Source organism: Rhinichthys klamathensis, unplaced genomic scaffold, assembly GCF_029890125.1.
Source record: "Rhinichthys klamathensis goyatoka isolate OS25496 unplaced genomic scaffold, OSU_Roscu_1.1 h1tg000837l_1, whole genome shotgun sequence".
Classification (NCBI taxonomy): Eukaryota; Metazoa; Chordata; class Actinopteri; order Cypriniformes; family Leuciscidae; genus Rhinichthys; species Rhinichthys klamathensis.
In genome coordinates this window covers 30,866-49,900 of record NW_026607215.1, presented here as the reverse complement: position 1 = coordinate 49,900, position 19,035 = coordinate 30,866, and the positions used below count along the sequence as shown (strand labels likewise).

The window sequence follows — 19,035 nt, the reverse complement described above, 5'->3', positions numbered from 1 at the left end:
CTTGGCCGTAACAATGATAAAAAGTAATGCCAACTTCTGGGATTTTAAATTGCACTGGAAAATAGGGCAATATACCATTAGCAATAGATGAATGTGGCCCAGGTTTGTTTATTTATTTTTTGTAGCATTTTGTCCATTAGCCAAAAAAAAACAAATCCCTAGACTCAGTAAAAAGAATTAATATCTTAATGCAAATTCAGAGAAAGCCATAGTACAAGAAAAACCTCACCGCTGTTCTGTTCAAACTTCAGATCAAAGGGATAAAACCCGGTTTATGGAAAATGAAACACTCAAGGGAGTCAATGGCATTAGCAGGGCTACATCATTCCTGATTTAAGATCACAAAGAGAGACAGGACTCTCTTTATGAAGTGATTTAAGAACCTCAAAATCATTCCCTCTGCAGTTTCACATTTACATATATAGATTTACAGCCCAACTTTTGAAAGCAAGCCAGTTCATTTAGATTCTAACTCTCTCTTGATATATCTGTTTTTGGTTTGAGACAAATTGAACTTGCAGACATGGGAAAACATGTTTGTTGAGGCAAGAATAGCCATTTAGAATACTGCTGAACAAGCAATTGTCGTTTTCGCAAAGTAGACAAAAGCTGGAAAATAAATGGAGGAAACTAATAAAACATTAATGCATAACAGAAATGACTGGTAAAGTGATTTAGTTTCTTCGACCAGCTTGCGTTTTGCATAAAATGGGAAGATACGGGAAAATTGGCTTTCGCAAAAAGCTTACAACAGTGAATGAAAACATGTGCTCTCCACACTAAAGCAATTAAATGATTTGAGAACAAGATACAAAACTGAGATTCTGTTGTTCTCTTCTCAATAACAAACAACGGTGCAACAGACGTCGCAATTCAGTGAGCAGGCTGGTGTTTCAGAATTCTGCTCAATTCCTCTGATACCCTCCAGGTGCATATTGATTTTTGACAACACCGCAGAGTGCAATTTGTGATAACCTCAGCAAAGAGCTAAACTACCACCTAATTTACAACAGCAAACTAGAAAAAAGGGGGAACACTCAAATGACAGTGAAGTATCACCGTGTCAAATGTAATGCCATTATCACACTCATCAGCACTTGCTTAAATGAACAAATTTAAAAACAATATTATCAACATGTGGGAATGTCATGACTCATGATTCAAATTAGCACTAATTCCAGAGAATTTAGTTTAGGTCAGGTTTCTGATTAGTATCACAATTTTTCCTCTTTTTACCCAGAGGTAAACTGTAGAATGTTAGTCAGTACTAAAAATAGTTCCATTTTAGTTTTGAATGATCATATTCCATTCTCTCTCTGACCATCAGAATAAAGCAATCCTTTTTTTTGTGCTGTCTTTAAGAAAGGCCTCTCTTGGCATGTAAAATGAGCAACAGCACTGAGCACTTTCTCAGGCTCTTTCACAAAACAGGTTTGCTATACAGTGTCAAAATCGAGTCTTTTACAACAACCAGCTCTAAATCATAAAATCAAAATTGACAATTCTTATTATTTTATGGAATATTGCAGTATTTACATGCACATTTTATTCACGTGCCCTAGTAATCTTTAACCGACATCTTTTCTCTGATCTGTTTACTGGTGTGAAGGCGGGACAACCTGTCACTCATTATGACATCACAGCAATAGCAAAACAACAATCCAATCAATTCCTAATGGACAAAATCAAGACCTGCCCAACATTTTTTCTTGTTTTAAAAGCTTTTTCACGCTACAATAAGAAAGAAGACTTTCGCAACTTACATTTAATGGCGACTATTATGCTACCACTCCTGCACAAAACAATCTGTCACTCTGAATCAACTCATAAAATGTTATCTACATAAGAATCTGACTTTTCAAATTTATGTATTCTTGATTAACATTACATTACTACGACACAAAAGTACACTATCATAAACACTAACTTATAAAAACATCCACGGTCATTCCGTGTCAAATCAACCAAATTTTGGAAACTTCCCCGGCTCTAATTTTTGATTTTGTTAATATTTTTTCTGTACAAAGACAAACATAAATAATGATGAAAGCCAAGGTGTATATTTGCTGAGTAATCCACTATTTTGTAGAGGGGGGTCAAAATGAAAATTTTCACCTGAGATTTGGAAACAAATTACAGTGGGGTAAAAATCACTTTAGAAAGATGGCAGCATCATTATTTTATTTATGCACAGAGATTGGTAGGTCTATTACTTAAATCTGTTAACTTTATGCCAAAGGTGACAGTTCTAAAAAAAAAATTTTGCAAAAAACACTGCCTGTGTTTTTTTTGCTTAAAGTTTGCATGCATGTGTAACTCAAGAAGTATTAAATATATCTTAATATCCTTTAAGATTCTGGTTTTTAAACTTTTCTTTTGGTATTTTCATTTTAAAGGCCCTCAATGGTTCAATCCCAGAGATATGAAGATCTTAATGTGACTCCATGAGTAAATTCTACACATTTTCAATGGTCAAAAACCAAATGTGGGTCACTTTGCAATGCATACAGCTGATATTTTTTTTCTTTTAAAGAGGAATATCTGAAGAACAAATAATGTTGAAACTAGAAATGTATCTCGTGTTTTTCAATCAACACAATTGCATAGAACACCTATAACCTTTTAGATTCTCATTCTTAATGACCTTTTTTTTTTTTTTTAATCTTCATTTTCAAGGCCCTATATAGTTCAGTCAGTCCCATAGATATGGAGATCTCAAAGCAGCTCCATGTTCAAATTATTGAATTTTCAGTGACTGAAAACCAAATGTGGTTCACTTTGCACACACAGCTGATACTTATTGCATTTAAAGTGGAATGTCTGAAGATTAAATAATGTTTAAACAAGAAATGTATCTCGTTTCCCTCTATCAAAAGAATTGCATAAAACATTACTCTGAGAAAATCAACTGAAAATGGTTGATTAACCTGCTCTCAAAAGTTTATTTATAAGAATCTATATTTGAATCAGTTTTAGGGATATTTGGAAGATGGGATTTTTGTCCATTTTAACAGCTTCTGAAGCTACCAAGAGTTCAAATACACAGTATCAGAACTATACGTTACTGCATTGACATCACTATATCTATGAGAATGAACCATAAAGGGCCTTAAAAATTAAGATTCCAAAAGAAAGGTTTCATAAGAAAAATAATCTAAAATGGCAATAAGATAGGCCTATCTTTAACACTTCTTGAATTAAAGACTTTTGACTAAAGATTCTGATTTTTGTTTTGTTTCTGGCATTTTTGTTTTTGTTTCTGGTGTGTTGCATTCAATTGTTTTAATAGAGGGGAACAAGATTTCTAGTTTCAGTATTTGTTTTTCAGACATTTAGCACAATAACTATCTGTTTAAAAAGTGCTATCTACATCTACATGTTTCTTGACCATTGAAAATGGGTACAATTCAACAATTTGTACATGGTTTGCTTTGAGATACCCATATCTATGGGACTGAAGAACTAGGGCCCTAAAATTGAAGATTTCAAAAGAAAAGTTTATTAAGAATGAGAATCTAGAAGGGTATAAGATATCTTCAATACTTCGAGTTACGGGCATGCAAACTTTAGAAAAATAATATTTATGGCACTCACACAGGTATGCTATATGCAATTGAGCTTATAGAAAAACGCTAAATTTAAAAGGCATTACATGCAAACTTGAGGCAAAAAAACACAAGCAGTGCTTTTTGCCATTTTTTTGAACTGTCAAAAGTCAACAGATTTAACTAATATACCTACCAATCTCTGTGCATAAATAAAATAATCATGCTGCCATCTTTCTAAAGTCATTTTAACCCCCCTGTAATTTGCTTCCAAATCTCAGGTGAAAATTGTCATTTTGACCCCCCTCTACAAAATAGTGAATTACCCAGCAAATATACACCTGTGACATTTAATATTTTGGCTTACATCACTATTTATGTTTGTCTATAGGAAAAATATTACCAAAATCAAAGATTTGAGCCAGGGACCTCTGGTTGAGTTGACACAGAATTACCCATATGGTGACCTCTGGTGTTACTGGTTAATGGAAATATTCCAGTATAATACAAATAATCCATTTAAAGGGACAGTCCACCCAAAAATGAAAGTTGACAGTAGCCATTGACTTCCATAGCAGAAAAAAAAAAAAAAAAACTATGGAAGTCAATGGGTGCCATCAACCGTCTGGTTACCAACATTCTTCCAAATATCTTATTTTGTGTTCAACAGAAGAAAGAAACTCATACAGATTTGGAACAACTTGAGGGTGAATAAATAATTTTTGGGGGAATTATCCCTTTAATCCCACCACCAGTAACATCAGTGACCAAAATTTACTTTTGAGTCTGAAAGGACAAAAAGAAGAAGAGAGTCTCTAAATGAAAGTGCAGAGTGACTTAATTTCATGCTAAAAAAAAAAGTGAATAGTGTAATAATACACATTACACTGACATATTTAGTACATGCAAACATAAATATAAGTGAAGATATCAGTGGTCACGTTATAGTGGGAAAACACAGAGCCCAATTTTTAACAAGTGACTGACATTATGAAACAGTAGAACTCAAGGATTGAGTAGTACTTTACACCGGTTACAGTTGTTAAAAGAATGGAACTTTTAAAAGAAAAGGTCGTTATAATAACAATAATAATAATAATATACATCATTGCATGCATATAGCACGTTAATCGATGGTTAATAAGCAGCTTCAGGTACATATTTAAAACAAACGATACATTTGATTGTGATACAAAGAATAATGAAATTCACATTACCAGCAAGTGGGATAATATGTGTTCACGTACAAGCGAAAAAGACCTTCACGTTTGTATTTGAACCATGCGCGCTGCCATATTGGCTTTACTATCACTTCCGGTGGTTTGATGAAAGCAGATAGACTGCCCCATATGGACAGGAGGAGGACTACGACTATAAATATTGGTGGAATCTAGTGTTTATTATGAAAATTATTTATATTGACCACTACATAACATATTTTAATATATTGGTAAGTAAATGAGGAAAAACTATAATTTCCTGAATAATGGCCATTTCAAGACTTTTTTTTGAAGGGGCGAAAATGAAAAACCGAACAGTATAATTACGCTTCATTTCAACACTAGATGGCGAAGTGACACTGTCAAAACCATTTTTTACAGTCTATGGTCAAAACATGAAGAACATTGCGTCATTTCCTCTGCGCCCCAGACAGACTGTATGATCCGTGTGCTGCTGACTGCTTTTGTTGTAAGATATATATTTTTGTTTTTAGTTATCCAGATAAAAAGTGATCCGAAATCAGAATAACTGTTGTGATGGCTGAAGTGATTCAGAAGAAATTACAGTCTGAGTTGGAGAAATATCAACTACTGCAAAAAGGTATACATCACAACGCTAGCTATCCATGTTAGCAATCCTTTCAACACTCTCTGCATGTGCATATTAACATCCATTTTCATAAAATTGTATTTATTTGATATATATTTTACAACGCACTGAGAAGTGTCTGTATGTTACTGTCAGTTTCTCAAATTGGACTTGATTTAGTTATTCAGCACCTGTTCAGAGCTGTCATAGTGATCTGCTTACTCAATAAAGAAGCGTTTTTCATTTAGTGTGTGTTTAAACGTTTTAGATTCAAGTAGTGCATATTTTAAATGGGTTTGCTTTGCATTTTTTGCGCATACAAAAATGTCCTTTCTCTCATTTCTTTATTGTGAATATAGATACTATTAACTATTTTCGCAGATGTCAGTAAAAGTATGTCAGCACGACAGAAACTGGAGGCACAGTTGACTGAAAATAATATTGTTAAGGAGGTAAGAATACAATTACAATACAAATATCTTATACATTTGCATGTTCATTTATTTATGTTTGCTATGTATGGTTTACCACATATGTCATCCCTCTGTAGGAGCTTGCCTTGTTGGATTGCCAAAATACAATTTACAAACTAATTGGACCAGTTCTGGTCAAACAAGATCTAGATGAAGCCAAAGCAACAGTGGGCAAGAGATTGGAATACATCAATGGTGAAATGTATGTATGAATAGGGGCCACTCATATTGCATTTGATTCTGTTGTAAATGAGTGAGTAGTTCACATAGGCCAATCACTAACTGATCTCCTCTTCATCTCAGTCAGCGCTATGAAACTTTACTGAAGGAGATGGAAAAGAAGTCGGATCAGCATCGGGAAGTTCTGTCCAGCCTACAGCAGGAGTACCAGCGGGCTCAGGGTCAAGCGGTTGGGAAGGCCTAAATGGATTATAACTCCGTTGGGACACTAGTCTTATCCAGTGAAACTCAGAGACTGAATGTACCTACTAATAACCCATGCTTGTTCACGTCTATTAACATAATTCTCTAGGTTTTTTTTTTGTTTGATGCTATTAGGCTATCAATAAATTTTGTTTATCTATGTTCAGACTCTTTTTTTTACATCATTGTTTATATTACAAACATAATTTGCTATGCTGATTTGAGATCAGTCTGCTGTCCATTGACAGATTTAAAAGTTGGACATTTTGGGGTGATACAGGGCTGAACTGAATAGAAGAAATCATTTGTTTAGCTTTTGATTAAGCTTTCAATTCACACTATATTCAAGAACGTGAATTGTTAACATGAAAACGAGTGCACAAACTAAAGACAGCACTACAAACTTGGTAATTCATACTACAAACTTATGATAAAGTAAAAAGCACTACTCAAAAATACATGATCTTTATGACATTTTATACATTAAACACAAATATGTGTTATTCAACAATACATTGAAAACAAAATTATGTTTTAGAAATGTGGAATACAATAAGTGATTCATTTTTAAGGAGGTAAAAACATGAAAAGTGCTAACAATACGAAGTTTCGAGCATTGTTCGGAATAGTACAAGCTTGAACAGGGAGAGATTAAGAAAAAGTGAAAGCATAGAATATTTTTTTCCCCAGCCATATGCAGTTAAGTGTTTACACAAGAGATGAGTTTTGATGCTTTTGGGAAAAATGGCAATATTACATGTAAATAAACACAATATAAGGTCTCCAGAGGGGTATTGCACAAAAGTAGAATTAAGAAAGCCAGGATAAAAGACCAGTCCCGGCTTGACCTAGTTTAATCAGTGCATCCTGGCTTAATCCGTTGCACGTTTGCTGAGCCAGGATGAGAACGCGCGGATATGTCAAGCCAGGTGTATATAGTTTGGATAAATGCACGTTCACGGCATTCTTTAAAAGATCACGAAATCGATCACAGAATCACCGATCCGAAAATGGACAAAACGCGTGCGGCATACTTTTCGCCTAATGAGCAACAGCTTCTTATGGAAACGTATGAAGAAGTGAAACATATAATATGTAAAAAAGGCAATACAGCTGCTGTAATAAAACAAAGAGAGAATGCATGGCAAACAATAGCGGACCGATTGAATGCGTAAGTAGTCCAAATAACCAGTGCTCCACTGAAACCCTCATAATTACAATTCAAGGAGTTACTTGTCATTTTCAAAAATAATTGTATACTTTGCCTTAAATGTGACCAGTGAACATGCATTTAACATGAAGAATAATTGCAAACACTTACCCACTATGTGTATCTATTTAGTTTATTTTATGTCTATTATCTCTTTAATCTTTTTACTCTTATCTATTTGTATGTAGGTTTTGTTTTTAATTGATTTGATGTAATCTATAATCAGATATTTTGCTCTATTTTTATCCATCTAATCTATTTTATCATTTGTATCTATTCCTCTTAAAGAACAAACATGTCTGGCCAAAAAAGGACTTGGCAGCAAGTCAAGATTAAATACAAGAATATTTTGCAGGCTGGTAAGTGACTTGTTTGCGGAGAACATAGGTGACATGTTTGCTGACATTTTATTGTCTGTGCTGATTTTAGCAATAAAAAAAAAAGTCATATATCTGGTACGGGGGGTGGCCCTCCAACCCAAGACTTCACCCCAGCAGAGGAGCTGGCCCTGGACCTAAATAAAGGGAAGCCAGTGATTGAAGGGATCCAGGGAGGGACATCCACTGACTCTGGCCCAGCAAGGGATACTGGCCTCTTCATACAAAGTACATTATTGCCATACAACTGCACATGGAAAATATTGAAATCCATATATATTTTGTTTTGTAAACTGTGTGACTTTGCCTTATAGTGGCTGGTAGCACCCTTACACTTTTGGAGCCAACAGACTATGATTTGCCGGTGAGTACTCTTTATTAAATCATAGGCTTTGCATGTCCTGTCAAAAAATATCAATACAAGTATTGAAATGGCAGAGGGAAGCCACATCTACAGCAGTGGAGTGCACTTCTGCCGATGATGAGACCGTGTCGCTGGACTCCAGAAGGCTCGAGGTATTTTGTGAAAATAGACACATTTTTTTATAAGTTCATAATAGATAAGAAGTCAGGGAAGTGGTACTAATAGAAAATATTATTTGTTACAGGATCCTGACATTGGGCAACCTGATAAGCAGCCTGGTAACATAGTGCGTATTGCCTAAAGTAAATTTACATTATGCCAAAATTCTGCTATGCTAACTAAAAGGTCTTCACAGAATTCACAAACTGTCAGATATCTCTACACAACCCATCTAAAGAGACAGATCGAGCTGACAGAAGTCAAGATTGATGTGAACAAAAGAAAGCTGCAGGACATGGACCTTGAGATGCAAATTAAACACAAGACACTGAGGAAACTAGAACTGGAAATCCAGAAACTAGAAAGAGAAGTAAGTGACTTCAGTTCATACTGTAACCATGACTGTAACACAATGTATTAATCATTATATTTTTTTCTCTCCAAAGCTCCAAGCTGACAAGTGATAACAGCAAAATAATAAAAGAAAAATATTCCAAAACCATTGTGGTCTTGTAACTTTTTTTTATGAATGTCAAGTATACACTTTATATTTATTGATCCAGTGAAGTGGAACTAGAATTTGGGAAGATAACCACAGTGTGTGCTGCTGATTCCAAATAAAATGCATGTACACATGAAAAAGTTATATAGCCTGCATTATCCTTTATTAAGGGATGGGCTAAATCAAAACTAAATTAACTGAAATAATTTGCAATGTATTGTTCTCTAACAAGTCTTCCATTTCTGTTATCTGGGAATATGGCAGCATTGTCCCAATTAACATCCAAAGCAACTCTGGGAGCCCTTTCTTTTCTTAGGCTGGCAATATTGTGCAGCACTGTGCAGGCAACAGTCACATCACATGCTCTGTCTGGGGAGACCCTCAGGTGGTGCAGGCACTGAAATCGTGATTTCAGGAGGCCGAAGGTCATTTCAATTCGAGCCCTGGTTTTGGCATGGGGATGGTTGTAAGCTTGCTGTGCTGGGGTTTGGGGGTCTGTAAGGGGAGTCATCAGAAATGTCTCACAGGCATAGCCTTTGTCCCCCAGCAGCACACCAGAGAACTCACCTGCGAATACAAAACATAATTCTTACAAGTACTGTACCCTTGATGTTCAAGGTGCTTAAAAAAAATGGGGTGGCTTACCTAGAGAGAGTCTCTGGTAAATTCTACTTGCCCGAAAGATTCTGGAGTCATGGACTGAGCCAGGCCACTTTGCCTCTAAATTTGTGATAAGGCAGTCAGCATCACAGATCATCTGTAAAAATATATAGCCTATTAAGGTCATTTAATGCACAGAATAATTATGTAGCTGACAGTAACCATAACTCATTCTTACCTGAACATTGACACTGTGGAAGGATTTCCTGTTAACATAATCTCCCTCATGTGCCCCTGAGGGGCGTTGGATACGAATATGGGTGCAATCCACTGTACCAATTACATTAGGAAAAGCTGTAACACAAAATAATGAGTGTCATACTGTGACTATGCTAATGTAACATTTTGTAGTAATCTGTTATTATTCGTGTAACCTGCAATCTTGTAGAACTCCTCCTTGATGTGGATGAATCTTCTGTGACCAGGGAAGGTGATAAATATGTGCACAAGAGATTTCAATGCCAGACTTACATTTCTTATTGTGCGGCAAATAGTGGCTTTATTGAGGTTTTCTGCATCACCGACAGAATACAGAAACATGCCACTTGCAAAGAATCGCAGTGCTACGCAGACCATCTGTGGGACAATGAGAGCATGGCTCCGTGCTGTCTTGTGCTGTATGTTTGGACCCAGCAGCCTACACAAATATCTGATGCCATCACCTGAGAATCTGTACCTCTCAGTCAGATATTCGTCTGAAAAGGCCAATGGGTCTGCCCTATCTCGGAAGACTCTTTCATGCCTGAATGCTCGTCTGAGTATTAAAACTTCCTCATCAACTACATCATCCAACAAAGGACAAGCCATTGTGAATAGGAAACACACAAATCTTTAGTCTATATATACTACATATTGACCTCGTTACGGACTTAATTGAAACCACATTTGCAACTTCATGAGCCATTTCTTATTATCTCATCAACTGCAAAAATTTTTTTTTCTCATTCAACAGTACATTTCTACTCTATACTTGCATATATAGATATACATAGTCTATATTCTATTTCTCATATTGTATAGTATAGTTATTTTGCACTGTGTTGGCATTCATTGTGGACAGCAAAGTAATAATTGCTCAGGAAAATCTGCTTTCCTCACTGGGTGTATGACAATAAACGCTTTAAATCTCGAATAATATATATATATTCATCAAACCTCTGACAGTGAAATGAACAGCAGTTTTCAATAATAACTAAAATAACAGTACGCATACTTAGATGAATGACAGTATATCTAGTATTTTAATGCAGGACCATGAAGTGACTAAAACACATTAATATCTAGTAGGATTTAGGGAGGAACTAGCCGATAAATCACTAGGATTAATCTTAGCCTGGTTGTTAGCCTGCTCCGGAGCAGGCTAGCTGCAAAGTGTAAATCTCCATAGTAACTTAATGTAGATTAATTTAGCCTCCCTTCATGCAACCAAGTAAGGGCTAAATTCAGCCAGGATAACTGGAAAATCCCAGCTTAATCCCTTATCTTGCTTTTGTGCAATACCCCCCAGGATGTACAGTTAACCAAGTTGAGTGAAAATATAAAGTTGAGTAGAAATTGTTCCTGGAGTTTTAACTGTAAAATGATGAGGAAAACAGTTGTGAAAATGTAAGATCACATTTATTTTTCCAGCTCAGTCGCCGCTGTCCGTCACCATGTTGTTCTTGGCCTGCCTCATTTGCGCTTGCCAGGTGGTGTCCAACGCAAAGTCACTATAGGTATCCTTTCCTGAGACATCCTGAGTACATGTCCGAGCCATCTTAATCGCTGTATCTTGATCTCCTGACATATGCTCTTGCATCGTGTCTTTTTGTTCATGTTGATATTAGAGATGGTATTGGGCCAGTAGATGTTGCAGATCTTCCTAAGGCAACTGTTATGGAAGGCATCTACCTTGCTCATACCTACTTTCACTATTCTCCAACATTCAGAGCCATACAGAAGCACTGATTTAACATTGCTGTTGTAAAGCTTATGGCTTAGCTGTTTAGACTTCCAGATGGTTCCGAGTCTGCTAAAAGCTCCTCTTGCTTTATTTATTCGGTCCTTGATGTCTTTTTGGGCACTGTTATCAGTGCAAAGGAAGCTGCCAAGATACATGAAATCATTCATATCCTCAATGGTAACTGGGTCAGAGACAGGAGGATTGATATGCATGATCTGTGTCATCTGCTTGTTTATGTGTAAGCCTGTAACCCTAATTATTCTGGGTAGGCCTGGATAATCTTGCTTGTTTCGTGCCTCTGATATAAGTAGCAAGGGAACTTGGTAAATCTTGGTATGTCTTATGTACTTCAGGCAGACCAGCGCCGTTTAAAACAGCATACACACACCTAAAGGATTATTAGGAACACCTGTTCAATTTTCTCATTAATGCAATTATCTACACAACCAATCACATGGCAGTTGCTTCAATGCATTTAGGGATGTGGTCCTGGTCAAGACAATCTCCTGAACTCCAAACTGAATGTCAGAATGGGAAAGAAAGGTCAAAAGAAAGCTATTTTGAGAAAAAGAAAAAGAAAGCTATTTTGAGCGTGGCATGGTTGTTGGTGCCAGACGGGCCGGTCTGAGTATTTCACAATCTGCTCAGTTACTGGGATTTTCACGCACAACCATTTCTAGGGTTTACAAAGAATGGTGTGAAAAGGGAAAAACATCCAGTATGCGGCAGTCCTGTGGGCGAAAATGCCTTGTTGATGCTAGATGTACTAAAATGAGGGCCAGTATTTAATGTTCACAATCATTAATATGTTTACAGTTGCTAAATTCATATAGTTCTTTGTATGTGTGATAGTTTATTCCCTGTTGTTATTCATTCAGGCAGTAAGTCATTCGTCTATTGTAAGGACCCGACGGTGCTTAGGACCCTGATGCTGACGCGATTTAGTGGGAAGTACGAGCGCTATTGTTATTATAAGCGCAGAGCGGACCTGACGCGATGATAACACCAGTTCATCCGCGATTTAATAATGACTAATCACATGTGTGCGTGCATCAAAGAGTAAGTTAATCTTGCATCATTATACCGTGTTTTTACACTGTGAGAGTGCGTAAATTTGTCGTTAAAGATGTGATTATCACATAGGCTATGCAGTAGCACACGTGTCTGTAAGCTAATCATATTGTACGATCGCTGAATAGACAAATTTCCAGTGTTAATGTCATACGAAATACGTATTGTATTCATTTGCATATTGATGTTTATCATTGTGTATATTTATACTTTCTTTATTGTTGTTTCTCTTTCTAGAACCACACTTAATTAAATTATGTTCATGTTTGAAATGGGTGGTCTGTGAGTGGTGTGTGCATCTGGCTCCTCCTAAACGGACATCCTTTATTGTTCTGATCGGACAATCTTTGGTGGTTGCCACCGGGTATTAATTAGCCCTAAGAGCATAATAATTCTTTAATTCTTTATATGGTCCTTCGAGCCGGATTGGGCAACTTCTGAATTAACATAATGTCCATACATAGTGAGGAGAATAGTGATGCTACAGTTCGCTCCCGTCGCCGAACGCAAATGCCAAAGTACCTCGACGACTATGAGGTGAATTATGTGCCAGAGCACCGATCATCGCACACACCCCCAGACCACTCCAACGAAGGAGAACAGCTAATAGGGGCTACAGGAGGTCCATTACAACCTCGCAACACCCTTGTTACTGACATTGATCATGTTTCTGCCAACGAGGGAAATCCACACTTCTCTCCTGAAGTACTGCAGATGCGGCTGAAGGATCTGGACGAGGGAAATCCACACTTCTCTGCTGAAGTACTGCAGATGCGGCTGAAGGATCTGGAAGAGGAGAACCGTAAACTCAGACATGACCTCAGAGAGCACTCCGCAGCTCACTCTCCAAGACCAGTGTCTCCATCTCAACTATTTCTTTTGCCCAGACATTCAACATGTAATAGGGAGGAACGAGTCTCTACTTCACTGTCACGCTCCAGAGTAACGTCAACAAGAGATCAAAGAGATCAACGTTATGAGAGAGATAAGTCAGTGAAACACAGTGAGGATAAGTTGCACTCAGAACGTCAACAGGACAGAATAGATGAGATTATCCACAAGCTGCAGAGGATGAAGGCGAGTTCCAATCCATCCAGACCGTCTTCGCCATCGCCAGAACGCGCATCAACAGCCCAGAGGGCTGAGCGTGCTGACGAACACTATTACAGCCCCTCCAGGCAACAGAGAACATTCGTGTCTTATCGTCCCTCATTGCCACACAGTCAAGAGAACACTTATCGTGGTCCAACCCCTACCATTCCTAACTTCACTAAAGAGGATCCACGGGAGTTCGCCAGGTTGAAGGTAGCTCTTGACAATCTCCTGCCCGCCGACGCTACAGAGCGCTTTAAGTTCCAGATATTGATGGACCACTTGAAGCTTGAGGAAGCATTGCTCATTGCTGACTCTTACAGTAACAGCAGGTACCCTTACAGTCATACCATGCAGGCTCTAACAGAACTCTATGGACAACCCCATCAACTTGCACTTCAACGCATTGCTGTCCTGATGGATGGACCCAGCATAAGAAGTGGTGATACCAGAGCATTTAGGCTTTTCGCACTAAAGGTACGGGCCCTGGTTGGAATGCTGGATCAGTTGGGAAGTCCTGGACATACAGAACTGACTTGTGGGTCTCATGTTACCCGACTCCTCGCTAAATTACCTCACGATCTCCGAGCAAACTTTAAGAGGTATGTCAATCCACTCAAGACACCTATCCCTACTTTGTTTGAGTTTGCAGAATGGTTGGAGTATGAGATGAGGGTGCAAGAGGACGGTACCCAGTTCAGTGTTGACGTAGGCAGAGAGAGGCAGAGTTTCCGCAAAGACCAGCAAAGAGTACCCAAAGTATTTAACAAGTCTACTGCCATCTTCCATGGAAGCGAGCAAAAGCCAGTTGCCAAAGATGAATCGATTCACAGAAATGCAGTTCATGAGGTGAGATCACAAGAGAAACCAAAGAAATACTGCCCCTTTTGTAATACAACTCAGCACTATCTCAATCAGTGTTCAAACTTCAAGCTGCTGTCCAAAGAGCAGATTGTGACCTGGATCAGGTCCAATTGTAGATGTTGGAAATGTGGGCGCGATCACCAAACAGGTCAGTGTACTCTTAAGGCGAAATGCAAGAAGTGTCAAAGGAGACATCTAGAAGTTCTGCATGAGGTTAATAGCGAAATGAGTGCTACTGCTACCAAAGGAAATGCGGAGATCACAAAGTCTACCAGCACCACAATAGAAACTTTGTACGTCGATCGACCAACTGGCAGTAAAGTGTTACTGAAATTGTGCAGAGTTATCATACGCAATGGAGACTTTTCACTCGATACATATGCATTGCTAGACGATGGTTCAGAGCGCACTATACTTCTCCATGAGGCAGCTCAGCAACTCCACCTTCACGGTAAGCCTGAAGACCTCTCTCTTCGTACAGTGCGTCAAGATATCCGCATCATCCGTGGCTCCACAGTATCATTCTCAGTGAGTCCTGTCACACAACCAGATCGCAACTTTGCAATCAAAAGAGCCTTTACAGCTGAGGAGCTTGGACTAGCACCTCATTCTTACCCAATTGAAACGCTCCAAAGGAGATATCACCATCTCAGAGGCCTACCTCTGCAGTCAAGCGACCATGCCAGGCCATTACTGCTCATTGGGTCAGATTACCCACAACTGATCACCCCTGTTGAGCCAGTTCGATTGGGACCCCCAGGAGGTCCAGCAGCTGTGATAACTCGTTTGGGATGGACACTCCAAGGTCCATCAAAGTTCCTCGAACATATCCCCCACACACAACAGTGCCTGTTCACATCAGTAAGCCTTTCGCCTAATGATTTATTCAGTCAAGTTGAGAGGTTGTGGCAGATGGACATCTTGCCCTACCGAAATGAACGGCTTGTTATAAGGTCAAAATGTGATGCAGAAGCTATGTGCATGCTGGAGGAGAAAACAACAAGGGTTGAAGTTGAAGGTGTGCAAAGATACGCTACCCCTCTCCTGTGGAAAACCAGTCTTTCACCTCTAACTGCTCCAAAGGAAGCAGTACTGCCTCAGTTGCGAAGGACTGAAAATCAGCTGGCAAAGAGCTCTGAGAAATCCCAAGTGTACAAGTCTGAAATAAACAAGCTGCTAGAAGCAGGCTATGTGAAAAAAATTCCCCAATCCACAGCTGTACAGACTCAAGGGTGGTACATTCCACACCACATGGTCCACCACAACGGAAAGAACAGGATTGTATTCAATTGTTCATTCAAATTCCAAGGCCTGAGCCTGAATGAATATCTCCTTCCTGGGCCAACTCTGGGTGCGACCTTGCTGGGAGTACTTCTCCGTTTCCGAGAGTATGCAGTAGCCATTAGCAGCGATATAAAGGGGATGTTTCATCAGGTGCGCCTCCTGTCAGAAGACCAAGCATTCTTGCGATTCCTGTGGCGAGACCTGAACACATCTATCCCACCTGATGTTTACCAATGGTCAGTGTTACCCTTTGGCACCACGTGCAGCCCATGCTGTGCAACCTTTGCTCTCCGGAAACATGTTGCCGATCACAGCCATCCAGACAGTGAGGTACGAGCATCAATAGAGCAATGTTTCTATGTTGACAATTGGTTGCAAAGTGTCCCCTCTCTTGAGACTGCTAGGAAATTAGTGGATGACATGCGACATCTGCTGGCTGATGGTGGATTTGAACTGCGCCAATGGGCTAGTAACACTCCCCAACTCCTGCAACACCTACCGCAGCAAATCAGGTCAGAGAACCATGAGCTTTGGTTTAGTTCAGACAGGGCAGACCCTCAGGAGCGTACATTGGGACTTAGGTGGCAGTGCAGATCTGACACACTTGGTTATAAACATGGCCATGTCGTAAAAACTGAGCCCACTATGCGATACATATATAGCATCCTTTCTAGTCAGTATGATCCATTGGGATTCATCACCCCATTTACTACTAGAGCTAAGATAATAGTCCAGAGGCTCTGGGATAAAAAAAGAGAATGGGATGACCCTGAACTGCCCACAGACCTCAGAAATGCATGGCTCACATGGGAAGACGAGCTTCCGCAACTTTCCAGTGTCACAATGCCTAGATGCTACACTTCAAAGGTAGATCCCTTGACCAGCTCCAGAAGTGTGCACACATTCTGCGACGCCTCCGAGCGTGCGTACGGCGCTGTAGCCTATCTCTGTACTGAAGATAACAAAGGGCAAATAGAGGTGTCATTCTTGGCAGCTAGATCACGAGTAGCTCCAAAGAAGCAGCAAACAATTCCTCGACTTGAGCTATGTGCTGCTCTAACTGGAGCACAACTGGCAGCAGTTCTGAAAAAGGAGCTCACACTAAACATCAGCAGTTTCAAATACTGGACCGATTCTACGACCGTCCTTAACTGGCTGCAATCAGACTCATGTCACTTCAAAGTGTTTGTAGGAACCAGAGTTGCAGAGATTCAAGAGTTAACTGATTCACAATCATGGTCCTATGTGCATTCACAAGACAACCCTGCTGACGACATTACTCGTGGCCTGTCACTGGCTCAGCTAGCCACACCTACCCGCTGGAAGAATGGCCCAGAATTTCTTCAGAAGCCTCCGTCGTCTTGGCCCAAATTGCCCAACCTAAAGCCAGCCGACACCTCAAAAGAACTGCGTAAACCAATATCCTTCCACCTTCTTAGAACTCAAAATGAACAGAATGCAGTCAATGCATCTCAATATGACAACTTCCAAGAGCTTATTGATGCAACAGCCAGATCCCTTCACGGGGCGGCCTGTCCTACAGACAGTGTTAATGCTGCCACGTATAAGGAAGCCGAGCTCAGAGTCATCCAAAAGTCTCAAATGGAGAGTTTTCCTGACGAATATGCTCAGCTTCAAGCAGGGAAACTCATCTCCTCAAACAGTCGTCTAAAGACATTAGCTCCTGAATTTGATTCTGACATGCAGCTGATTAGAGTGGGTGGACGACTCCGAAGGTGTCACCTGCTGAGCCCTGACATTCTCCACCCAATTGTACTAGACCCAGTTCATCCAATGACTAAGTTACTAATTCAGCAGTACGATGCACAGCTCCATCACCCTGGTACTGAACGAGTCTTTGCTGAAATCAGAAGACGCTTCTGGATCTTGAGAGGTCGTCAAGCTGTTCGATCAATCCAGCATCATTGTGCTGAATGTCAAAGGTGGCGTGGCAAGCCCAATAGCCCTAAAATGGCTGACTTACCCCCTTCCAGCTTAAGACTCTTCCAGCCAGCCTTTTACTCCACAGGCATGGACTGTTTTGGCCCATTTACCATCAAAATTGGGCGACGGAATGAAAAACGCTGGGGTATTATTTATAAATGTTTGACCACAAGGGCAGTGTACATCGATCTTCTCTCTCAAGCTGACACAGACTCTTTTCTCATGTCTCTACGTCGATTCATCGCCCGTAGGGGAAAACCTCATGAGTTGCGCTCTGATCAGGGTACAAATTTCAAAGGTGGAGATCATGAGCTCAAACAAGCCTTCAACAATATTCACCCTCAGTTGCAAAAGGAACTTGCAAAGCAACAGATCAGCTTTCAGTACAATCCACCGAACTCCCCACATTTCGGAGGATCCTGGGAAAGAGAGATCAGATCTGTTAAAGCTGCATTGTACACTACCATTGGTGCTCAAACTGTCACAGAGGAAGTGCTGAGGACTGTCTTAATTGAAATTGAGGGAATTTTAAATTCAAAGCCATTGGGATATGTATCTTCGGATGTAGCTGATCCGGACCCAATAACCCCTAACTCACTCTTAATGGGCCGGCTGGACTCTGCCTTGCCTCAGGTAATTTACCCTGCATCGGAGTTGCTCAGCCGCAAACGCTGGAGACACAGCCAAGTACTGGCAGACCAGTTCTGGAGCTGTTACCTGCGTAACTACCTGCCCGGACTTCAGGCTCGCCAAAAATGGCAACAAGACAAAGACAACCTGATCGTAGGGACAGTAGTCATGATTGCTGATCCACAATTCCCCAGAGCACTCTGGCCTATCGGGACTGTGAAAGCTGTCATTGCTGGAGCCGATAATAGAGTAAGAGCCGCAGAAATTCAGGTCAAAGACAGAACCTACATCAGACCTGTTGTTAGACTGATTAAGCTCCCTCCACTCCCTGAATGAATGGGAGTACTGGCCCGAGATTCAAATCTGCAAACACATTTGGGGGCGGCTGTACTAAAATGAGGGCCAGTATTTAATGTTCACAATCATTAATATGTTTACAGTTGCTAAATTCATATAGTTCTTTGTATGTGTGATAGTTTATTCCCTGTTGTTATTCATTCAGGCAGTAAGTCATTCGTCTATTGTAAGGACCCGACGGTGCTTAGGACCCTGATGCTGACGCGATTTAGTGGGAAGTACGAGCGCTATTGTTATTATAAGCGCAGAGCGGACCTGACGCGATGATAACACCAGTTCATCCGCGATTTAATAATGACTAATCACATGTGTGCGTGCATCAAAGAGTA

At 39.8% G+C, this 19,035-nt stretch overlaps 3 protein-coding genes across 3 annotated transcripts in view; 1 reads left to right on the top strand and 2 right to left on the bottom strand.

The window, feature by feature from the left end:
* mrpl11 (mitochondrial ribosomal protein L11) overlaps nucleotides 1-4,885 on the bottom strand; it is a 46,087-nt gene extending 41,202 nt beyond the window's left edge. Inside the window, exon 1 of the mRNA XM_056243746.1 lies at nucleotides 4,763-4,885. The gene's annotated coding sequence lies outside the window, so the exon portion shown is untranslated. The remainder of the gene's footprint in view (nucleotides 1-4,762) is intronic.
* Nucleotides 4,886-5,172: 287 nt separating this feature from the next.
* On the top strand, nucleotides 5,173-6,410 carry pfdn6 (prefoldin subunit 6). Its single transcript, XM_056243743.1, has 4 exons — nucleotides 5,173-5,366; nucleotides 5,736-5,806; nucleotides 5,905-6,029; nucleotides 6,131-6,410. Exons 1-4 carry the CDS (start codon nucleotides 5,303-5,305, stop codon nucleotides 6,249-6,251), a joined length of 381 nt encoding a protein of 126 aa, XP_056099718.1. The 5' UTR covers nucleotides 5,173-5,302; the 3' UTR covers nucleotides 6,252-6,410.
* Nucleotides 6,411-8,592: 2,182 nt separating this feature from the next.
* Nucleotides 8,593-9,832, bottom strand: LOC130078217 (putative nuclease HARBI1; the record flags this gene model as incomplete). The annotated part of the gene is made up of 4 exons (XM_056243744.1): nucleotides 8,593-8,661; nucleotides 9,092-9,429; nucleotides 9,508-9,619; nucleotides 9,701-9,832. Coding segments are annotated over 4 exons (651 nt in total), but the record flags the coding sequence as incomplete, so codon positions are not given.
* Nucleotides 9,833-19,035: the final 9,203 nt, after the last annotated feature.